The 25,521-nt window shown below is 41.8% G+C and overlaps 1 protein-coding gene across 1 annotated transcript; it reads right to left on the minus strand.

Moving 5' to 3' along the window:
• Positions 1-5,128: 5,128 nt before the first annotated feature.
• On the minus strand, positions 5,129-24,056 carry TRAF6 (TNF receptor associated factor 6). The gene is made up of 7 exons (XM_042905631.1): positions 23,879-24,056; positions 20,060-20,377; positions 16,034-16,184; positions 12,274-12,432; positions 10,512-10,583; positions 8,443-8,520; positions 5,129-6,944 (listed from the first exon to the last, which is right to left on the minus strand). The coding sequence occupies exons 2-7, from the start codon at positions 20,353-20,355 to the stop codon at positions 6,075-6,077; spliced, it is 1,626 nt and encodes a 541-aa protein (XP_042761565.1). The 5' UTR covers positions 20,356-20,377; positions 23,879-24,056; the 3' UTR covers positions 5,129-6,074.
• Positions 24,057-25,521: the final 1,465 nt, after the last annotated feature.

Genomic DNA, 25,521 nt, shown 5'->3' on the forward strand with positions numbered 1-25,521 from the left:
GAGCCACCCAGGCGCCTCCTGGCATGTTTTCTTCTAAGTTAATATTCAGTGAAGGTGCCATTCCAGAAACTCTGTTTTGGTGATACTCTTGTAACCACTACTAATAATACATGATCTACTGTAAAATCTCCAAGTGCCTCTGTGAGATACATGTGAATCTATATGCATAACCTTGGGCTGGAAAGAACAGGTCACGCTTATCTACCAATGGAGTAGAGACCCTGCTTATCGCTCGGCCACCCCCGCCATCCTGACGGAGATCACCAGAGGCTGAGCCGGGGCAGCAGCAGGGCTTGCTGTCTGTGTTGTGCATGGTGATGGGGGTGGTTGAAGGGGGGGTTAGTGGAGGGCGTGTGGCAGTGAATCTTGGTAATGCCTTCAACGCACGCCCTTCCGTACGTCCTGCTCAACACTGATTTTCGGTCTTTCTGTGATTAGCCTCCCCCTGCCACCTTTGCTTCACTCCCTCTCACAAAGCACATTATTTTGAGTCCAGGTGGATTAGCAAAACTGCTCACAAATTCCACAGCAATAGTAAATTCTGAGCAACAGCAGGCTTTTTGATAAGATACTCTGACCACGGCCCATGCTTTCATTTTCAAGTCAGCTTTCATCCCATAGCTTATCATACAGTTACACACTTAGAAGAGCCTCCCGGGCTCATAAAGCATCTTTCTGAACAGATCCAAGCATTAATAAATGTTACCCATTACTTAATAATATCCAAATTTCAAATTTTATCCTCCTCTTTACAGGTACCTAAACAGACACCGAGACAAAGAGAACAGATTTGCCCGTGGTCAGTCAGCAGTAACACCGAAGTCTCTTCACTCCTAATTTACTGGTATATAAGCTAAATTACACTGCCTCCTCAAGCCCTCTGGGAACATAATCCTGGAACCCTGTATAAGCAAAATGGGCCCCAAATTACATTCTCACCAGAGAAATTAAGTGGATAATTTATCAAGTGCGAAAATAACATCAGAATATTCTGCACAATTGATCGAGGACTTTCACATAAATCCATTATAAAAAGGATCCCTTCAGGCAAAATAAATAAGATTAAAATTCAGCATAATAAATTTCCAAGTTGAAGACGAGCTGAAAGCGAGGACTACAATTCTAGCTACAGCTCACATATCACACGTTTCCTCAAAGAGTTTAAGATGACTCGGTAGAGGCTAATTATCTTAGATTTTTAAAGAGAAACCAAACTTGAGGAAGTCTCATTAAAATTAACACTAAGTAAGAAAGCAAATGTTCCAAAATGTTACTCGTAGAGGCTAGGTGGTGGTTGTTCACTGTACAATTCACTCAACATTTTTGAACGTTTGAAAAATATCATGAAGTGCGGAGGTAAAAAGCAAACAAACCAAAAAACAACAACAAAAAAAACACAAAAAAAACCCCGTCTATACACTTCCACCCAAGACTTACATGTGACAAATAAACTACCAGAAATCGGCCAGCGTGAACCAGAATTTTCGTTAGCTGCTCCTTACTAAAAGTCTGTGAGCGTGTACTTTGTGCCAGGCGCTGTGCAGTGGCGCTCACCACTTCGGTGGTGAACGGGACAGTGTCCCTGTCCCTCAATGTTTACACTCTCCTGAGGACTGGAGTAAGTCATTATGGGCTTCTAAGACCGGCGGCATTTCTCTCTTGTAACACAGGAATCCGTACTTCCTCTTCCCCGTTGGCACTTTAGCTTGGACCCTGAAGTCCATGGGCAGGAGCACTGGGCGGATGCCATCGGTCAGCAGGGGCAGGGAATCTCCTGCAGGTGCTCTCTTCCAGAAACCCCACTGGGCAGCAGCAACGCAGTGTGCTTTGCTGACCTTCCAGGAGGGCTGTTTCAGCGGCAAGCCTTGAAGGAGCAGAAGAGTCCGCCTCTCCTTCCCTCTTGTCCTCAAGGCGGGGCTAGTGTCCTGCTGAGAAAGCACTTTGAGAGAGAAAAAAAGAGCACCACATCTCCTCATTCTACAAAATGTATGCCCCATCTGGCATTGTTTTTTAGTATCTTATAAATTTATAGTAACAATCTGGGGGGAGGAAAAAGCTTTAAAGCATTAAAGGCTTAGGTGACATTTAGAGAAACCAGTAGTTCTCTCCTTGCAAGTGCATGACTGTAAGTGAAGGCTGGAATTGAATATTACAATCTGTAGAGATCCATCTAACCAGGTTTCATCAAATCCTCTTTCTGGATACTGGGAATCTGGAAGTGTTGACCCCATTCCATAGATGGCAATGGTATCAACTGTGAAGCTAACTATAAGCTTATCATGCGAATCTGGGAAATTTAGAGAAAAATGTATTCCAAAAGAAATATACAAATGACTATTGTCCATTTTTCATTTAAGGCACTGCGCTGCTTAGGCGTTGTAGAGCTAGGCATCACAAAAAACACCTAATGGTGTTTTGTATAAAATGATGAGTGTAACTTAATCGAGGCAAGCCAAAAAAATGAGGAGTAACAAGTAAAGAACATTGCTTTAAAGTCTTAAGTTAGAAAAACCTCTCTACTAATTAAAAGTGTTTTCTGGTCACCAGAGAATTGACAGTTCCCTGGATAACTGTTCCTCTTTATGGAGAATGTAATCTAACTGGATGCATAATTCCTCACCTCTTCCTGCTTACCTCATCTAAGACTTACTGGTACAGAAACAGTAATGGAGAACATCATTTTACACCTGTCACAGAAACTGCCAGGTATCATCCAACATCTCTATGTATTAGAGGAACAAAACTTGCCTTTCATTCTACTTCACTTTATTCATCCCCACAATAAAAGTTGCATCCCACTGTAGCATAGCCAGAAACCGCCATTGCTGCAAGGGCTGAGGGTCGGTAAAAACTACCAAAATACCAGTCGACATCCTGACTTGTTTTCCTGCAGCAAAATATATGACTTGCAACAAGTTTCATCCAACACTGGCTTGGACACCTCTGGGAAAAAAGGAAACAATTTCGCTAAGTTCAAGATGATGTCAGAAGATAAACATGTTTAAAAGGTCAGTAAAATAAAAATACATGGGGCAAACACTGGGTAAGCCAATTGAGTGAAACCAGCACGTGTGAGTGGGGCGGATTTGAAAACCCACGCTTGATTCTGAGTTGAAATCTTAACAAAAGTTTCTATTTAGAATGACAGTTTGACCATTACTTTTATTCTATATTCACAATGAATGGCCAGTATAAAATAAGTGCCTGGTTTCTTACAAAATGTTTGCGGGTTAAAAAAAAAAAAAATTGCTTATTTGAATTAAGAGGAGACCCAGCTGATGGACACTACATTTGAAGTAGAATATTATGTCAGCAAAAAATAAGGTTAGGCCATTTCCTACTGGCAAAACTCTTTAGTAAGTATTATCAACACTCTGCTGGTTACAACTTCATTTCTTAAAACAGAATTTTATGGCTGGAATGGACCTTAGAAACATCTAAACCAACTCATTTTACAGATGAGAAACCTGAAGCTAGAAGTTGAAATCAGGCAAAAACTGTTTTTGTTTGGATTAAGTAGTTAGTAGGAAAAAAAATAACATAACCAAAGCAGGAAATGACTGGCCTCAGAACCTAAAGCACAGCCATGCTTTTAATAGAAATTTGACCAGGAAGCTTTTAAATAGCATTTCCTTTTTTGGTAGGGTTGAATGTTTTGTGGCAACCCCTTTTTTCCCCCCTCTGATAAAAGTTACGTTTGCAGGGGCGCCTGGGTGGCTCAGTCGGTTAGGCGTCCGACTTCGGCTCAGGTCATGATCTCACGGTCCGTGGGTTCGAGCCCCGCGTCGGGCTCTGTGCTGACAGCTCGGAGCCTGGAGCCTGTTTCGGGTTCTGTGTCTCCCTCTCTCTCTGACTCTCCCCTGTTCATGCTCTGTCTCTCTCTGTCTCAAAAATAAATAAATATGAAAAAAAAAATTAAAAAAAAAAAAAGTTATGTTTGCAGTAGAAAATGTAAAACATATGAAGAAAGCACAAAGAAAAAAATAAGTCCTCAAAAATAGTTCAGTATATTTCCTTCAGGCTTTTTCTATGTAATGAAAGTAACTACCATTTACTTCTTAAATGGAACTCAACAGTTATTCACTGAAAAAGTCACAAGAAGGGCAGCGGTGCAGGGTTTCGAACCTAGATGGTGGTGCCGCAGCGCTTCCTGGGAGCTAGATGGAAGGCATGGCGGCTGAGGGACACAGACTTCAAGGAAGCAAACTGGGAACCGGTGAAGAGCAGGTGGTACGGTTGGTAACTCTGGGGAACAGGATCCCTGCATGAGCTTTGTTTTTACTCTAGAACATGAACCCATCAGAGAGGAAGTCTAAACGTGGGGGGAGAGGGGCAGACAGACAGGTAAGGGGAAAGGCCACAATGACACTTGCTGGGTCAGCCTGGAACCGAAACCATTCTGCTCCACAGACAAGGTCTCTTGGCTTTCTCTTGAAATTAAGGCTGATCTTGAATGCTCGGATTTGGCTTCTCTAAACAAAAGTACCGTCTCTCATGACCAGACAGCATTAAACAATCTTGTAAACAGCAGAGTGTGTGGGTCCTCTGAGAGTCTTCTAAGAGCCTGGACTAGCTGTGGGACTCCCTGAGAATGAGATTTCACCATATTTATACCTATAGGCCTTAACCAACAAATGGCCTAAAAACCATCTCTATTAGGAACACTTAGCCACTCTGATACATTCCACATGACTCTCCTCAGGTATATACTGCTGGACTAAAGAACCTACTCATGCTAAGTCCTGATAGAACCACCAGGATTTCCCACCCTGGTTTGATGACCTCTCAGGTATCTCCAAGGATCTCCCAGGTATTAAGAAATTCTGCTAAATCAGTTTTGTTCCATTTAACTAACTCCCAGAGAGTGTTCAAAAGAGCTGAAAATTTCTGGCTCAGATTGCTTCTGCCACCACCAGGAGATGCCATGTTGGTTGACTAGTTGATACATTTAAAAAAAAAACATTTTTTTTAATGTTTATATTTGAGAGAGACAGAGAGAGTGCAAGTGGGGGAGGGGCTGAGAGAGACAGGGAGACACAGAATCTGAAACAGGCTTCAGGCTCTGAGCTGTCAGCACAGAGCCCAACGCAGGGCTCGAACCCATGAACTGTGAGATCATGACCTGGGCTGAAGTCGGACGCCCAACCGACTGAGCCACCCAGGCACCCCATGACATATTTTGTATGTTGGTGATTGTATGTGTGCATCTCCTTGTTGTATAAGCCATGAGTAGCAGAGAACATACGTAAGGCTGTGGAATTCAATCTGCAGTGAACAGGAAAAAGGGATTTATGGCATAACACTGGGCAGTTGGTATCCATATGGTCCTCAGCATTCGAAACTCTAGAGAAGATGCTACATGTAGCCTCAAGGAAATATGCAAGCCAGGTAGAATGAAACAAATAAGAATTATTCAACAGACGTGTTCGCACTAACTAGGTAAGGTTATACCTGGGGTTTAAACTAGTTTCTGAATATCCTTAGTCGCACCCCGGGGATGGGGGGGAAACGGAGTAAATGAGAACTTAAACTTTCCAAGGATTAAGGTTAAAATCCTCTGAAATCTACAGAAGGTCAAATAAATGAGAACTCAGCTCCAGAGTAATAATTCTCGCTGGCACCAGCACGAGGCAGTAGTGATTCTCAAATTTAATATATTACATATAATATAAAAATAAGCTGAAGTTTTAAGGAACGTCCATTATTATTAAAAGGTTTGAGCTTTACTACTCCAACCCTGGGGTCTTTGACAATAAAACACACTGGAGCAAAAAAAGCCCATGAAGTGCAACAAAGAGGTATACTGACTGACAGACAGACAGACAGACAGCCGCTGCAATATGCCACAGGCACTCCAGTCTTTGTGAAACTGTGGAACATGTAGGTTCCAAGGGAAAAACCACTTCCGAGATCTGTAACGGGAAGAAGCGGTAAGTGACCTCAGTAATAACATTCACTGCTGGGTACAATGTCTTTCCACTTCTTTTTTTGTTTGCATATTATTGAGAACAAGGCAAGGAAAGATGGCTTTCTCCAGACGGCTTTTTTTTTTTTTTTAAACACATGCAGGGATGCTACATCCCTGAATCAGTACTTCGTGGCTGAAAACCCTCCCTCCGGAGACTACCCATGTCAAAGCGGGTAGAGACCTCACAGCGCACTAATAAAGTATCGTCCTTAATGAAGGTTCTCTGTCTCAGGGCTTCCAGATGCATAAAAGTCACATAGCCAAAACCTTTTGGGTTCCGTGGGATTGTGGGTCTCTGGAAGGCAAGCAGCTCTGGTTTGGCATCCATGATCTCTTCATGGTTTTGCCTTATAGGTGCCTCAGACTGATCAAGAATTGTAAGGCGGATTGTACCTTGGAAGGGCCAAGGGAGGTGGCTGTCATACTCTCCTTGCATTGTGTGCACAAAGAGGGATATGTAATTAGCACAGCGCTGAGCCGACGGTAACTGAAGGTGCAGGCGCATGCACAGTTTGTACCCGGGTTTGCCTGTGTAGAATCCAGGGCTATGAATGACAACAGGTTTCTCCTCTTCTTGAGATTTCAAATGCATCCCAAAGTTGCCAATCTTCCAGATGTAAATCCCATTGCACTGCTGTGCTTCTATTTCAACAACTTTGTCCTCAAGGGTTCGAATCGTTTGTTTGAGCTCACTTACGTACATGCTCTGAGTTTCCATTTTAGCAATTAGCTCTCGGATTTGATGGTCTTGTCTTACAAGGCGACCCTCTAACTGCTGAATGGTTTCTTGGAAATTCTGGACCTCTGGGTGACACCCAGTGGAAACCCGGGACGCAGAGGAAGAATCGTATGGAGGCATATCACACTGAGGTACAGGAGGTAACGCAAGGCTTAAACTCTGAACAGCCTGGGCCAACATTCTCATGTGCGACTGGGTATTCTCTTGCAGGTGGCGTGCCAAGTGATTCCTCTGCATCTAAAAACCAAGCACAAGCCTTAGGTTGGGACTAGATACTGTGAGGACTAGGAAGGGACCTAGCCAAGCCAAATAAAAGGTTTTCAAGTAATGTCATCACTTCCCTCAGTCCCCTACCATCTTCTTCAACAAATTCTTGATCTAGTGAGACGATCTTATCTTTTCATCCACTGGAAAAGTGAGGCTATGTGCCAAATACTCTCACCTTTCACTCAAGATAAACCTCCCTCCCACCTACGGAAGTATCAGGATCCATACCCATTCATCTGACTCAGAGACGACGCTCTGCTTGTCCAACATTAATGCTTCACCTGGGCTCTTGCTGGCACTCGCATTTTCAACACCTCAGAGGTTTTGCTCAGTCATCCCCCTTTTCCTTTATCTTCATTCTCTCCCCCTGACCCTTCCCTCCAATTAGTCTTTCCTACTGAAAAAAAGGCACACCTCTCTATTGATCTCACGTCTCTCTTTAGCTAATACCATTTTCTCCCTCTTTCTTTTACGACCAAGAGCAGTCCGTCTGCGCTGTCCCCAAGTCATTTATTTTATAAATCTACTGCAAAGTATAATCTTCCGTGTCTCCACACTCTTCTTAGGTCGTCAAGAACATCCTGTTTCATGAAAAAATACTTATGGTAACTTTTATTATAAAAGCAATTTGTGTATATTATAGAAAAACAAAATATAGACGACCAAGATGAAAGTTCCCTATTATCTCACCTAACTACCATTAACATTTTGATACATTTCCTTTAAGTCTTTTTGTCTACACACACATACAGAATCCTCTCACGAAATGTAATCACGGCATATATCATTTCCTCTTTTTCTTTTTTTTAAAGTTTATTTATTTTGAGAGAGACAGAGAAGTGCGAGTGGGGAGGGGCAGAGAGACGGAGAGAGAGAATCCCAAGCAGGCTCCGTGCTGCTAGCACAGAGCCTGACGCTGGACTTGAACTCACGAAACCACGAGATCGTGATCTGAGCTGAAACCAAGAGTCGAAGGCTTAACTGACTGAGCCACCCAGGCGGCTCTCTTCTTTTTATTCTTAAAATTACTAAATGCATGCTTATTGTAAAAAAGTCAGACAAAAAAAGTATAATGGAAAAGCAAAAACATAGTTGTACTCTCCAGAAAGAATGACTTACAATAATCATCGATCTCAACCATGACACAACTGATCATTAGTCTTGAAACTAATTTTTTGGAGAACATAACCATACCATCTCCTCCCAATTTCTAATACGGTTTGTTCACGACTCCTATGACGGTCTGCTTCTCTTTCCTGTACACACTCACTCTATGATCTCAGTCGCACCTTCCATCATCATCAGGCATCCCATCAATATTCTGAGTCCCAGTTTCTGTTTGGAGCTCCAAACTCATACAACAGTACATGCCAGTCATCTCCCTGTCCACTGGTACTCTCAAATCCACTATGTAACAGAATTTTCTTCATCGGTATTCAATAATTAAAGAAGAAAAAACAAGCTTTACCTTTACATGGCAACCAAAAGTACTGAATGTGCATGGAATTGGGGCTGTAGGACAGTCCAGGTCGTAATGATTAGGCATCTGAAAATCAAAACAAAGGTTAAAAAATGGTTTTCCTTGCATATCATGTTCTAGTTTGATGAGATCACATTTGAAATAAAGATTTACATTTCATCTAAACAAAATCATGTATTGTCTATGGATGCTTTTGCATAATGCAGAGCTGAGTGGTTACAACAGAAAGCGTGTAGCCCACAAAGATTAGTATTTACTTCCAAAGTCACAGAGAAAGGAAACAGCAATATCTCATACCATCCCCCCGAATCGCTCAAAATTCCAGATAACGAGTTTGTTTCTATTGCTGGGAAACTAACACCCTCTAGGGACACTTCAGAGAAAAAACATCTTCTGACGTCAACTACAACTGCAAACTCAAGGACTGCTGTGGTCCAGGCCATTTAATAGGGACCAGTTAACTGCATGGACCAGTTAATAGGGACCATGCACTGACACCACTGGCTGCACCCATTATTTCCCTCATGACTGTCTCATATGTCCTCTTACTTTTTTTTAACCAGGGCATGCCTTGATTACCATGGGAAGATGCAGATGTTAGAAGGTATTTTAAAGCACATTAATAACAGTTCTAAAGAAAGTCACAGCCTTTGACTTGGGGACTCTAAAACACATTCTTCAAGGTGACACCCATTATGCAAAATCATGTTCTTTGACAGTGGTACCAAATTCCGTTTAGAAATTTAGTTTGGCTCTCCTCATAGATACTTCAATCAGAAATGACCTTTGAGACCACTTACTCCAATTCTTCATGTTGTATAGTCTAGGACAGCAGTCTACAAAATGTTGTGCAATGAGACGCATAATAAATATTTTCAGCGTTGTGGGCCTTATGGTTTCTGTCCCAAGTACTCAACTCAACTTACCACTGTGGTACACTAGCCATATACAACGCACAGACACACGGGCATGGCTGTGTTCCAATAAAATGTATTTGCAAAAACGAGCAGCAGGCCAGACTGGCTGGTGTGTTGGTTTGCTGATTCCTGATCTAGAAGGTCAACTTTGTCAGAGATCAGTGGGCAGGTTAGTGGCACAGCCAAAATCAAAACCTAGGTTTTCTCTCTTAACCTAGAGTTTTTTCCTACATTGTTTTATTTTTACTGGGTTTAATATGTGATACATATTAAATATTAAAACAGAGAAAACAAAAACTAAGGAGGTGAGACTTCATAAGCAAAAAGAAGTTTAACACCTTCAAATTAAGGCTCTGTTGGGAAAGAAACTAAAAGACTGTTAAAAAACAAATGGAAAAGTTTAGTCAACTGACTAAACTTGGTTTGCTTGCTGCTACTTAGTAAGGTAATCAATTATGATCTTTGGGTTTGCAGATTTCATGGGTGTGTAAATATTTAGTGACTAATATTCATATTTTGTGGGTAAACTCTCCAAATGTCAAAAGATAGTACTCAGATGGAATTTTCCTTTCTCTATTAATACAAATGTACAGCGTTCTACTATAACTACTACTTCTGATGATGCCCATTAGTGACCTACAGCACAAATGACAGAGGCGCTACCAATCCTGGAAATCTCAAAATGTCCCAACGTTTCTCAGGGCCTACAGCTACAAGTAGTGCTCTGCTACTGACCAGGTTTGCTTTCTTCTATTTCACTGTTCTCTCACTCTTTCGGCTGGTCTCTGCAGACCCAAGATCCTTATTTCACAGCGTGCAAATATGTATTTCTCAAAGAGTTTTCTTTCTTTACATGGAGATTTTTTCATTTTTACCTTACAAGTACCTGGGTTTGGTGGGAATTTTTAAGAAAACACATAAACATGGGTATTATGTTAATGACAGGAATTTTAAGTACTTACAGCTGAATATTTTGTTCTTTCTGAAAGTACTATATTAGTTTACGTGAAAATTTTTTCAGTTTTAATACTTCTTCAACCTATATTCATTGTGCTTTACTGATTTAAATTTTTAATTGAAAACCTAACTTGTTTACTTCATCTGATGGAAATATTAATGTAGGAAAGGGAATCATTATACCTGTTCTCTGATGAGCATGGTATTGCAGTATTCACAGATGACATTTGCCAAAGGACAGTTCTGGTCGTGGATCTAAATTTTATTAAAAAAATATGTAAAAAGCATGAGAAAATCTGAAAAAGTAAGAACAGTCTATTTTTATAAAAAGTAGTTCTTTCACTATAAACAAACTAAGGACCTCAGTTTGTGCAAAACAAAAATGTAAGAATGATATACAAAGGTTATTTGCCCTCCCTCTGCCAGTGGAGTAATGAGAGATCCATCTTGCCTTCCAGCTCTTTAACAGAGTGTGAGTACACATAAGAGAATCTTCTACACCACTTTTGAACCGAGGCACAGCATCTATGACTAGTTTGGACAAAATTTACCAATACCAGGAGTCTCCAAAGTCCCCCTTCCAAAAATTTCAAATAGCCGCATGATGACTTAGGTAAAACTCTTTTCAAGAAGGGTAAAAGATGACAAATATTATTAGGGCAAGAGGCTTTAGTGCCCAGGTTCTCATGTGCTCCAGACGGAGAGCTCTGTGTTCCAGAATACAATAGATTTGTTCAGTCGATATGCCGAGAAATCATCAAACTTCCAGTTTAAGTCCATTTAATTTACTTAAGTTTAGAGAGACATCAATTTGCTCTCATTATGCCTCAAACCTTTCTACATTTTTAGCAAGTTAGCAGACTTTTTTTAGTATTTCATCAACCTAATGAATATGCTTGATCTTCTAAGAAAGTAGGAAAAATTACCAAGATGAATTTATAAGAAATAAAGTTTAAAGAAGTATCTTATTAGTTATAAAAAAAGACATAAATTAGAAGTTGGTTATTTCAGTAAAGACATAAGACAGGGATCCAGTTCTAGGATCTCAGTGCTAGCTTTGCCACTGACTACACTAACATAAAATTACTTAACCTCTCCACATCTCAGTTTCTGAATGGAAAACTGTTCTATGGTTACGGTGTGGTCAAGCACCATGAAGTTTCTTTTTAAAGATACACATTTTAATTGGAGTGCAACATGTACAGAAAAGTGAATTCATTACATGTGTACAACTCGATGAATTATCACCAAAGGAATACACTTTGTGGAATTTAATTTATTCTCCCTAAAGGTTTTAACAACCCATTCTTTTCAAAGTGAAAAGTGTGAGTCTGATAAAGTAATCATTCTACTTGTTTGTCTCTAATCCAAGACTGGTCATTAAAAAAACATATCACATTGGGGCGCCTGGGTGGCGCAGTCGGTTAAGCGTCCGACTTCAGCCAGGTCACGATCTCACGGTCCGTGAGTTCGAGCCCCGCGTCAGGCTCTGGGCTGATGGCTCAGAGCCTGGAGCCGTTTTCCGATTCTGTGTCTCCCTCTCTCTCTGTCCCTCCCCCGTTCATGCTCTGTCTCTCTCTGTCCCACAAATAAATAAACGTTGGAAAAAAAAAATTTAAAAAAAAAAAAAAAAAAAAAAAAAAAAAAAAAAAAACATATCACATAGGAAAGTAGATTAGCAAGTCTTTCCTAGAAGCTTGTGTTACTCACAGATCTACTATAGTGGTTACGTCGTATAAACAATGTTTTCTAAGAAAGATATACAAGTATAAACCCTACACTTACTTAACTGGTTTACTGAACCTTCTTTCTTAAACATCAAGCTTCCCACAAATGATCACAGAGACCCGGATTCGGAGTAACATCTTCATCTCTTACCCTCAAATGTACATTAAAAATTTTTTTTAAGCAGTAGAGAAATTAACAAATCCAAGCTGGTACGTGCCTCTTTATCTTCAAATGCCATCAATGCAGCACAGTTTACACAAGAAACCTGTCTCCTTGGACACTCCTTGAGAATGTGAATGTTAAGTTGGCATTTTTGGAAGGGACGCTGGCACTGAGGACAATTCATAAGAGCAAATTCACAATGTGCTTGGTGATCCTATAATAAGAAAGAAATAATTGATTAATATTTGCCAATCTTTTGAAATTTCCTAAAATAATCTCTTCCAAAAATGTACTGTTCTCTTTTATAGAAATGGCTACCGAGGGGCACCTGGGTGGCTCAGTCGGTTGGGCGGCCGACTTCGGCTCAGGTCAGGATCTCGCGGTCCGTGAGTTCGAGCCCCGCGTCGGGCTCTGTGCTGACAGCTCAGAGCCTGGAGCCTGTTTCAGATTCTGTGTCTCCCTCTCTCTGACCCTCCCCCGTTCATGCTCTGTCTCTCTCTGTCTCAAAAATAAATAAACGTTAAAAAAAAAATTAAAAAAAAAAAAAAAAAAAAAAAAAAGAAATGGCTACCGAGACTGCTTTAACACACACCATATAAAGGCCTTAAAGAATTTAAAAATAACGGTTGTGAATTATTTATACAAAGAATGTGAATTCTCAAGTTCACAATTGAACCTGAACAAAAAGGATCCAATTAGGCAACTTGAACTTGAATAAAACTATCCAATTAGGGAAAGAAGTCAGATTTTCTGATGATCAATTGAATATTGTGTCAAAAGGACCATTCCTTCAAAAGGAACTAATTATGGGGGGGGGGGGGCAAGTTACAAATATGTTTTAAACACTTAATCTCAAATAGAACATAAACAATATTTAATTTCTTATAAAATAACTAAGCTAAGGGGGCGCCTGGGTGGCTCAGTCAGTTAAGCGTCCGACTTCGGCTCAGGTCACGATCGCACGGTCCGTGGGTTCGAGCCCCGCGTCGGGCTCTGGGCTGACAGCTCAGAGCCTGGAGCCTGCTTCTGATTCTGTGTCTCCCTCTCTCTCTGCCCCTCCCCCGTTCATGCTCTGTCTCTGTCTCAAAAATAAATAAACTTAAAAAAAAAAAAATTTAAAAAAAAAAATAAATAAAATAACTAAGCTAAGAACTGACTTATTTAATTTAAAAACAAATGCTTTTGGGTCACCTTCGAAGCTCAGTGGGTTAAGTGCCCATCTCTTAATCTTGGCTCAGGTTCTGATTTCAGTTTCCTGAGCCCGACACGGGGCCCGAACCCACAAACTGAGAGATCATGATCTGAGCTGAAGTCCAACGTTTAACTCACTGAGCCACCCATGTGCCCCAAGACATACTTTGTATGTTGGTGATTATATGTGCATTTCAAATACAAGTTAATATATTAATATGTGTTGGGGCACCTGGGTGGCTCAGTTGGTTGAGTGTCTGACTTCGGCTCACGTCACGATCGGTTTGTGGGTTCGAGCCCCGCGACGGGCTCTGTGCTGAGCTCACAGTCTGGAGCCTGCTTAGGATTGTCTCCTTCCTCTCTCTACCCTGCCCCTGCTCACAGTCTCTCTCTCCCTCTCTCTCTCTCAAAAATAAACATTTAAAAAAATTAAATAAAAAAATTGTTATGCTCCTCAGTTTTACTGCAGATAATGTTCACCTAAAAAACTTGTAGTAGAATACTGATTTTTCTTTTAATAAGATTATCCTAGATTTTTTTTTTAAGTTTATTTATTTTGAGAGAGACAGAGACAGTGCAAAGTGGAGGAGGAGCAGAAAGAGGGAGAGAGCCTGACATGGGGCTCAAACCCATGAAACTGCGAGATCATGACATGAACCGAAACCAAGAGTCAGATGCTTAACCAACTGAGCCACCCAAGCACCCCTGACTTTCTTATTATCACCGGGGCAAAGCCACAGGAAATGGAATAAGAAATTTATGGTTTTGGGGCACCTGGGTGGCTTAGTCAGTTGTGCGCCTGACTCTTGATTTTGGCTCAGGTCATGCTCTCATTGTTGTGGGATCAAGCCCCACATAGGGCTCTGCGCTGACAGTGGTAAGCCTGCCTGGGATTCTCTCTCCCCCTCTCTCTCTGACCCTCCCCTGCTCATGCGTGCATGATCAGTCTCTCTCTCTCTCAAAATAAATAAACATTAAAAAAAAAAAAAAAAAGATGACTTCAAGTTGTTTTACAAAGCTGTAATCATCAAGACAATACGGTACTGGCACAAAAACAGACACTCAGATCAATGGAACAGAATAGAGAACCCAGAAATGGACACACAAACGTATGGCCAATCAATCTTTGACAAAGCAGGAAAGAATATCCAATGGAATAAAGACAGTCTCTTCAGCAAGTGGTGCTGGGAAAACTGGACAGCGACATGCAGAACAATGAACCTGGACCACTTTCTTACACCGTACACAAAAACAGACTCAAAATGGATGAAAGACCTCAATGTAAGACAGGAAGCCATCCAAATCCTTGAGGAGAAAGCAGGCAAAAACCTCTTTGATCTTGGCTGCAGCAACTTCTTACTCAACACGTCTCCAGAGGCAAGGGAAACAAAAGCAAAAATGAACTACTGGGACCTCATCAAAATAAAAAGCTTCTCCACAGTGAAGGAAACAATCAGCAAAACTAAAAGGCAACCGATGGAATGGGAGAAGATATTTGCAAACGACGTATCAGATAAAGGGTTAGTATCCAAAATCTATAAAGAACTTATCAAACTCAACACCCAAAAAACAAATAATCCAGTGAAGAAATGGGCAAAAGACATGAATAGACACTTCTCCAAAGAAGACATCCAGATAGCCAACCGACACGTGAAAAAATGCTCATCATCAGGGAAATACATCACTCATCATCAGGGAAATACAAATCAAAACCATGAGATACTGCCTCACACCTGTCAGAATGGCTAATATTAACAACTTGGGCAACAACATATGTTGGTGAGGATGTGGAGAAAGAAGATCTCTTGCACTGCTGGTGGGAATGCAAGCTGGTGCAGCCACTCTGGAAAACAGTATGGAGGTTCCTCAAAAAATTAAAAATAGAACTACCCTATGACCCAGCAACTGCGTTACTAAGCACTTATCCAAGGGATACAGGTGTGCTGTTTCAAAGGGGTACATGCACCCCAATGTTTATAGCAGCACTATCAACAATAGCCAAAGTATGGAAGAAGCCCAAATGTCCATCAATGGATGAATGGATAAAGATGATGTGGTGTATATACAATGGAGTATTACTCGGCAATCAAAAAGAATGAAATCTTGCCATTTGCAACTACGTGGATGGAACTAGAGGGTATTATGCTAAGCAAAATTAGTCAAAGAAAAACAACTATCATATGACTTCACTCATATGGTGCCTTTACGATACAAAACAGATGAACATAAGGGAAGGGAAGGAAAAATAATATAAAAACAGGGAGGGAGACCAAACATAAGAGACTGTTAAATATGGAGAACAGACAGTTACTGGAGGGGCTGTGGGAGGGGGATGGGCTAAACGGGTAAGGGGCATTAAGGAATCTACTCCTGAAATCATTGTCACACTATATGCTAGCTAACTTGGATGTACATTTTAAAAATTAACTAAATTTTAAAAAAAGATCGTTAAAAATTTATGGTTTCTAATTATATTTATATTCAATTATGAAAGAATCGGGATAATAAGCAAAAATTTATTAACCAATCACTATATGCTAGGCACAGATGGGACACAGCAAAGTGCCTATTCTCTAGGAACTGCCTTGCATATATGCTAACTGCTAGAAAATAATTTTTAATACCTCAAGATGCCTCAGTTCCATCTTGTGCAAACAACCTTCATTTGGACATTTCACCATCAGAGAAAGAATCTCTCGTTTTGCAAAATTGTCAGGAAATAGTTGATTTTCCAGCAGTATTTCATTGTCAACTGGACATTTGTGACCTGCATCCCTAAAAGAAAACAAGTAAGATACATACATTTATTAGATTTAAACAAATGTTAATGTTAGAAAACACAAAATTTATGTTAACAACTTGAATAAATTTAAAAGAACTAAAAAAAAATAAACCCCACAAACTTTCATTTGCCACATACAAATTCTCCACTTACTATTTCCTATGGAAAATAATTTAACACCGTATATTGCATATCACCAAAATAAACTGTCTTTCGGTGGACAGTTCAACAGTTGTTCTTCACTGAAATGAATACAACTAGCACCATTTTGATTACCTATCAAAAACTATGGGATTTTAGATTTGGGGATAGATTTTAAGTAAAAAATGAGAAAAAATACTCGAATGAAATCTTATTTTGACTGGCATGAGCTGAAATGAGAGTTCAGGGTGGGAATTTTGGCAGTCTGGCAGGTTTCTGTTCTGTCGGCAGCCGTACTGGGTACCAGTGAGACAGAGCTCGATGTGCTGCTCACGTGCTAACATGTCTACAATGTGTTGCTTGGTTACAAGTAAAAGTTAAACCAATTAGCAGTACCCCTACCAGACCACATTTTTAGATTTACTCTGAACAATCCTTACAATATTCTGGCTCACAGGCAACAGAAGCTTTCCTTTATGTTTAAGGTACAAGTTAGACAACCTCTATGTCCTGATTCCCAGTGGTTTATTCGATCTTATGATGGAAAAGCCATCCCCAGGAAGCTTGGTCGTCTGTCACTCCCTTTTAACTTTTTGAGACGTCTCAACCTTTAACTGACAAAATGTGGCAGGTTGGGGAGGCTAGACAATCACTCGACAATTTGTTGAGCAGCTCCTATGTATAAACCGATAGTACTAATTGCTTTGGCAGGTAAAAAAACTGCTAAAAAATGGGGTCTGCTGTCAAATGTCTTAGAAGCAGTAAAGGTGAGAAGCATGGTCTTTATGGAGCCTGTCTCAAAATGCATACTGTTACTACATTATCAAATACTTTCTGACAAGCATAGAAATAGATGCTCAGGGGCACCTGGGTGGCTCAGTTGGTTGAGAGTCTGACTTTGGCTCAGGTCATGATCTCATGGTTTGTGAATTTGAGCACCACATTGGGCTGTCTGCTGCCATCACAGAGCCTGCTTCAGATCCCTTGCCCCCTCTCTCTCCACCCCTCCCCTGCTCCTGCGCACATGCTCTCTCTCAAAATTAAATAAAAACATTAAAAAAAAAAGAAAGAAAGAAAGAAATAGGTGCCCCAAACCTAAGTGATGGATGACTAAAAGAAAATAAGAACAATCTTACACAGTAAACTGGAAACCACTGTCCACAGCATTAGCAATCACTCCAAATGGAAATGGAATTGGATTGAGATGTATTTTGATTCCTTGAATGACCATAACAGATGAAAAGTTTCAGAGCTGTTCCTTTAAGAATTTTAGAGTTAAAGCTAAGTGGTCATTTCTAACTTAGAGGGAGAGAGAAACAAAAAAAAGGCTCAGACTTCCTTTTGTGGGTTTTACTTCCTTTTCAGACCACTGTCCCACTACTTGCAAGAATATTTTGCTATTAAAAAACTGCTAAAGATTCGTTACCTTCCTGGGATGCATGACACTTGGTAAAATACTATACATTTCTACCTATAGGAAAATCAACAATCCATTTTTGTTACCTACATACAATATAGATAAGAATCATAATAAACAACAACAAAAAATTGAGCCTTTAACATCATTATCGTGTATATTCTAAACCAGTGGTTTCAACCAGGACAATTCTGTCCTCTATGGGACATTTGGCAATATCTGGAGACACTCTGGGTCTCAGAGCTAGGGAGGACGGAGATACCACAGCATCTATGAGCAGAGGCTGGGCATGCTGCTAAATCATCCTACAATAACTTCCCATGACAAAAAGTTCTCTGGCCCAGAACAGAAAGTGAGGAGGATAAGAAAACCTGCCCTAGACAGACCTTAGCAATCCAATAATGGGTGACACATCTTTTTCAAAAAGTGATACAAGCCACATGTTCCCTTCTAACTTAAATTAAGCCAAGTCCCAAATATGGATGTAGTTATCCAAAATTCAAGTTTTATAGAAAAGTTAATTTAAAAGTTGAAAGAGAAAAACTTGAAGACTAGGGAATAGTCAGCTTAAGAATGATTTTACCAATATAACTAGATATTTACTGAAGAACATAAAATACCCCCACTTCTTCCAATATTTTTGCTCTGAATAGAACTCCTTAGTCACCCAGAAATATTCCCATCTACTTCTGAATTATAGTAAAATGTATCTATTTCTCAGGAGATGAACTTGAATCACCTGTGGAAATCCCATACACCTTCATTCGGTTAAAGCAACCATGATTTACTCATGTTTTACTGAGTACCTACTGTGTGTCAGCCATTGTTCTTGGTACTTAGAAAATATCAAGAAATAAAACAGATCTCAACCTCTGCTCGGAGCTTTCTTCCAGTTAAACCAGCAGACAACAAACAAATTGTCTGGTATTTCAGAGGATGGAAATTGCTAAGGAAAAAAGAAAAGTAGGTAAGGGACATTGGGAGTGTGGAGGAAGGTAGGCATGCTGTGGTATGAATAGGGTCGCCAGGGTACCTATGAGAAGGTGAGAGGTGAGCCACACTGGAGGAAGGGAAGGGTCAGCTAAGCAGGCAGCTGAAGTAAGAGGGCTCCAAGCAGAGAGAACAGTTAAAGCCAACTCCCCAGGGCAAGAGCACACTTGGCATGTCCAAGAAATAGCAGAATGAACTGGTGGAAGGAAGGGGAGCGTAGCAGAGAGGCAGTCAGCAAATGGACTGAGCCTATCATCCCAGATGACCTGATGCCATATTCTTAGCAAAGATGACATCATCCTACTTATTTTACCAGGTTTTATTTAGAACAGTCTGGAAGAAGGCAAGGGTAGAAGCAAGAGGCCTGTGATGGCTGATGGTGATTCAGCTGGCAATAGCAGTGGAGGCAATGAGAAGGAGTTCGATTTTAGGTGTATTATGAAGGTACAGCCATCAACTAATACTTCCTTAAAACTAGTGGTCATTTTATGGGTGCCTGAATCTCCCAGTCTGTTAAGCGTCTGACCCTGGATTTGGGCTAAGGTCACGATCTCACTTGAGATTTGTGAGTTCGAGCCCCATGTCTGGCTCTGCACTGACAATGCATAGCATGCTTGGGATTCTCTCCCTCCCTCCTTCCCTCCCTCCCTCCCTCCTTCCCTCCCTCCCTCCCTCCCGCACCTGCTCGTGCTTGCTCTCTCTCTCTTTCAAATAAATAAATAGAAACTTAAAAAAATAAAAAATAAAAATATTGGTGATTTTACAGTTGTCTATAGGCACCAGGTAACACAATTTTACATGGCTACTAAAATAACTGATCACTTAAGAGTAGCATTCCTTGTATGATTGAGACTTTCAGATTCTAGTAGCATCATCATTTAAGGTACATTTATTTTTTTTATAAGCTTTTATTTTTAAGTAATCCCTACACCCAATGTGGGGCTCAAACCCACAACCCCAAGACTGAGAGTTGCACATTCCAACTGAGCCAGCCAGGTGCCCCTAAGGTACATTTATTGTATATTATTTTCTTAGAGCATAGGGACTCACCTCCTAGTGTGCAACAGAAGGGTTTTAAGTAGAAGTAGCTGATTTACCTGTTTATTTACCTGAGGGTCAGGAGGGGACAAGACAGCAGTTACTTTTCCCACCGCAGCAGAAACTGGAATAAGAATCTAAATTTCTCCACTTGCTGTCCAGTGTTCTTTTCCCTAAGTAACTTGTTATGTGTAAGACTAGCCCCAGAAGGGCCTGTGTTCTAGGTGATAATGTTGTCTGTGCTTGGCTCCGTTACAGGACACGGCTCTGACACTTACGTACCTTATTGATTTGATGATGCAAGCTCTGCAGAACCTGTGGCCGCACGGTGTCTGCACTGCCTCCCGGAGAGCCATCAGGCAGATGGGGCACTCATACTTGCTCTCCAGGGGCGGGTCAAACTCCACGTCATACCCCTGGGTCTCTTCCATGAAAGAGCTGGAGAGGTTCCCCGTGCTGGCGGTTCCACTCACACTGTCATCTTTCGCCGCAGCGCTACAGGAGCTGGCCATGGCGGCACAGCAGTCACTCTCAGACTGGCTGGATCCGCAGCTGTTTTCACAGTTTAGCAGACTCATAGTAACGTGATTATCAACCGCTCTGTAGGAACAGTGAGAAAAGAATGCATTAACACGTGCACACAGGCACACACGTATGTCATAGCCTACCTGTACACTTCACCTTTCGGTTGATATGCATTAGCTATGTTAACGTTATTCACAGAAGACTTTCAAAGTTCTTTGAGTTTTGCTTCATGACTACGATTCTTATTTTTAAAATATTTTTTATATTTTTGAGAAAGACAGAGTGCGAGCAGGGGAGGGGCACAGAGAGAGGGAGACACAGAATCCGAAGCAGGCTCCAGGCTCCGAGCTGTCAGCACAGAGCCCGATGTGGGGCTCGAACCCACAAACCATGAGATCGTGACCTGAGCCAAAGCCAGACGCTTAACCAACGGAGCCACCCAGGCGCCCCATGACTATGATTTTATAATGAGCTAAGGGGTCCATGATCTAGGAGAAAGAGAGAATACGAGGTTAACGGAAGAGAAGCACCTCAACTGTAAAGCTTAGCTCTATCATAATTATCTGCTTATATGTCTGTTTCCTGTCACTGAAGTCAAGAATTTCTATATCCTCAGTACTTACGATCTTTCACATAATTGGTATTCATTAAGCATCTACTGAAGAACTGAATTATGCTACGGAAGTTCCTTCAAGTATCCTAAACCGAAGAGCATGGTGTGACCAGCAAGCACTGCAAGGAAGAGCACTAAACAAGGAATCAAGTGATCACCTGCCCTACTAGATGCATGATTTGGGGCAACCTAACAATTTGGATCTTGGTTTCTTCTAGACTTAAAATTCTCCAAGTATTTCTAAATATTCAGTGTGGGGATTTCTATTACGTAGAAAGAATGGAATTAAAAATATATACGTGTATGTCCTTCTGCCTTCAGTCAGATCAAGTGACTGTGTCTCATTATCAATGACTGGAAAAACACGTGAGGTTTCATCTGCCTAAGGAAAACTATTGCTTTCACGGGTAGGTGGGAAACCTTTAAATTCTAAACCATTATAGTATTTATGAAGTGTAAGCTAATGTCTAAAAGCAACTCACAGCCTATGTAACCAAGTCTCTGTTGTAGATAATTACACCTGAGGGAAACCGCTAACATATGCTATAGTTCTAGAAACTACTGTAAGCCTCTAGTCAATATGGTAGACAATTATCCCCCTGCCTGCTTCATTCTCCTATGAAAATCCTGGCTGCCACTATGCCAAACACTGGGTTAAGACAGTAATCCTGCATCTTTTTACGACTACAGATACCTTTTTCTTCTTCTCAAAAAGATCTACAAAGGAGGAGGCACTGTTCTGGCTAGAGAGTGTGTGAAGTGATGAGAAGCTTAGGTACTGGAATTTAACGATCTGGGTTTCACTCTCTTCTCCATCATTTGATGTATGACCTGAACAAGTTAGGTAACATTCTATGCTTCAGTTTCCTCATCTATAAATGGGGATAATAACAGAATCCACCTCAGAATTACTGCGGATTAAATGCATTATATGTGCAAGGCCCTTGAACTGTGCCTGAAAGAATGAGTTATTAATTATGTGCAGCTCTATACAGTAATTTTATTTAATAATTTTATTGTCCCCATTTTATCAAAGTGGAAACTATGGAGCATAAAAGGGTTAAGTAACTTGCTAGTAAGTTACAGGTAATACTTGAATTGTTTCCCAACATTCATACGAAGCATCCACTGACCAATTCCCTAGCATTAAAAAAAATTCTAATATTATAACCAATTACCGTTAGGAATACACAGTCATGGCCTTCTCACTATGTAAGCTGCTTTATAACAATATCCTGGGCCTCATTCCATGTTTTGGTTTGGCTGCTCCTAGTTTGCAGAAGTATTTTGGTGTGTACAATAAACTTTTACCAGTTACTACTTCAGTGATTCACTGATTTTTACTTCTATTATTTCTGAACTTTTGACAAAGCACTGCCTTAATTAAATATTGTGGGATGCAACCACTTATTTTTACTGCAAAGTGAATATTGAAAACGGCCTTGTCATAAATCATGGCTTACATCCATGGTATCTGGGTATATATTATAATCCAAAGAGTATACTGTTAAATATCTTAGGCAAGGGACAGATGTAGTATGGTGATGCACAAAAATGTGCTCCTCTAAGATCAACAGGTGCTAAGGAGAAAGGTTCTAAGATAAAGAAATCAACATGGTAGGTCTCGAATCGGTCCATTTTAAGTCAATGGAAAATTCATTCATGGCGAAATACAGAACTCCTATGAAGTAAAATGATATAAAGCAAAATACTGAGCAAGTACGTTTAATCTGCTACTAGCTTCAGAAACAGAACTGTTCACCACCTCTTTAAAATCTATTCCTAAAATGCAAAGACTTGTTAAATGTCCTGCAATGACCAAGAAGTGTTGCAAAATAGTCCACCGTTACGTCTTAATTTTGAATATAAATTCAAGAGGGATTCCCCTTCCTAGGCACTAACGATTTTCCTCCTGGAGGCAAGGATTTGAACAACTTCTTTTGAAATCAAAGTAGCCCAAACTGCAAAGACCTCGCCCTTACACTTCTGAACTACTGAGAATATAATGAATGAAGACTGACACCCTGCTCATGATAAGGGCAACCAGTGCCTGAATGAAACACACACACATTCCTTCCTTGAATCACAAAAAGGCCACCCCAACCTCAAAATCAGAAAAACCTCTTCTATCTTCCCCAGTAATCACAGGGGAGCGGATAATATGGCAGTGGTCAGGTTCACAAGGCCAACATTCAGATTTTCTTTACAAGTTTTTCTCGTTTCTACGCCCGTGTAGCAAGACATTAGTAACAAGTTCTCCGGAGAAACACGCCAAGGCTATACATTCAAGCTGCTCATACTTTAGGTGCTTTCTGTTCACATTCAAGACAGTCCTAGCTCTTAACTGGAGTTCCCCTAAAACCAAATACTAGGAACAGCTTTATCAACCCCGCGTCTGGAACAATCGCTACCACTGCCAATGCAGGGGCGGGGGAGGAAACATTCCTGTCATCTGAACCTTTTTTTTTTTTTTCTTTTACTTTCTGCCTGGGATGTCTATCGAGTTCAACAGGGAACCTGAAAACAGCTTTCCCATGACAGTGACAGAAAACGGTGGGAACTTAAAAGGTCCCCCCACCCCCCTTTTTTAAAAAGCTGGTAACAACTCGGAGGGACGGGAAAATCCAGGAGGCGATGTCCTTTTCTGGGAAGGGGAATACGCGGGGTGCAGAGAGGTAGGGCTAAGGAAGGGGGCGCAGGATTCCCGTCGGAGGATGGAATGACGAGGCCCCCACAAGCAGGGGGAGCAGAGGTGAGTGGAGAGGGGGCGGCGAGGGGACAGAGAGCGGCCTCCCCTACCTCTGGGGAGCGAGGGGACAAAGGGCGGCCTCCCTAACCTCGGGGAAGCAAGAGGATAGGGCGCGGCGACCCCAACCAGTGAGAAACGGGAGAGGGGGCGGCGTCGGCAACCTCTGGGAAGAGAGGCCGCGGCCACTGGGAGGAGATGTCCGAGAAAGACTCACCGCTCCCGTCCGCTGGGCCGCCGACTCCACCCGGCCGCACGACTCCGCTCCGCCAAGACTCCTCACTCCGAGCTGAGACTGCCTGCACGCCAATCTCTCCACCCGAAGGCCTCTTCGGCCGCGACCCCGGGCCGCCCGGAGCCCCAGCCCCAGCCGCGGACGCCCCTACTTCCGCCTTCTCTGCTTGCCTTGGACAGCGAGGGGCGGGGATCGGGCGGGGGCGGGGACAGAGCGGCCGAGCCGGGGCGGGGCTCCCCCTGGCGGCGGTCCTCCACGGGCGCGCGGGCTTCGGCGCAGGCGCGGGGCAGGGCCAGCTGTGGATCTCGTGCCCTCCGCCTGGGATTCTTTTGCCGCTTGGATAGGTATCCATCTGGGAATTCCTTGCACCGCAGTCCTGAACTGGTGTGTGTGTGGTGGTGGTGTGTTTTTATAGCTTCCCTATCCAAGCAGGAGAAAACCCCAAATGGGCTTAGATCACTTGACCTTCGGGAATTCTTAAATAGCTCCCCAGCTCCACCCTCCTTGCCAAGGAAGTTTCCAAGGTACTTAGAACCCTCTTTTATCATCGGTCCTTCTCCTTCAACCAGTCCGAGGGAGTCAAGCCCATATATTAAACATTTCTCTGAAACTGCTGCCAATGACATCATCCTCTTTTCTGTCACTGTCATGAGAAAGCTATTTTGAATTCCCTGTTTAACTGGAAGCAAACGTCAAAGCAATGTAACAAGCACTTTGCAGGAGATAAACAAAAGATTTTCATCCACCTCTGCAAAGGTGGCTCGTGTTCATCTCTAAGGGGAGGCATTATAGGGTAGTGGTTGTACAGTTTTAAAATCACTTTTAAAGGACATGTGAGAGGGGGGAAAAAGACTTCTAAGTTGGAGAGTGGTAAAAAGTGAAGACAGAAAGGCAGGTGAGGGCTAGATCAGGCAGGGTCTTGTAATCCACGCAAAGGAGATTTATAAGGAGAGAAGGGATATGATGTCATGTATGGGAATCACTCTGGCTGCTTTATGAAGAGTAAGGACAAGGACGGAAACAAGAGGAAGGGGGAAAAGAAAGATTGCAGTCATCCAGGAAAGACAGACTTGAACTGGTGGGTAGCAGCGGATGTGATTAGAAGTGGGCAGATTCTGGATACATTTTAGAGGGAGACAGCCATGTCATAAAACTTGCTGATTGGGTGTGAGCTGGTGATAACAAAGGACTGTGATATTTTTTTTTTAATTTTTTTTTTCAACGCTTTTTTATTTATTTTTGGGACAGAGAGAGACAGAGCATGAATGGGGGAGGGGCAGAGAGAGAGGGAGACACAGAATCGGAAACAGGCTCCAGGCTCGGAGCCATCAGCCCAGAGCCTGACGCGGGGCTCGAACTCACGGACCGCGAGATCGTGACCTGGCTGAAGTCAGACGCTTAACCGACTGCACCACCCAGGCGCCCCAGGACTGTGATATTTTTGACGAGCAACTGAGTGGATGGGGAAGAATGAAAGAGGACCAGGTTGGGAAAGGAAAGAATCAGGAGTTCCATGTTTGACCTGCTGAGGCGTAAATTGTTTGCTAGTATGTAATTAGAGACTTTTAGTAAGCTGTGGAAGTAAGGCCTCTGAAGCTTGAAGGAGAGATCAGATCTGGAGTGGT

This window comes from Panthera leo, chromosome D1 (genome assembly GCF_018350215.1).
Source record: "Panthera leo isolate Ple1 chromosome D1, P.leo_Ple1_pat1.1, whole genome shotgun sequence".
Taxonomy (NCBI): domain Eukaryota; kingdom Metazoa; phylum Chordata; class Mammalia; order Carnivora; family Felidae; genus Panthera; species Panthera leo.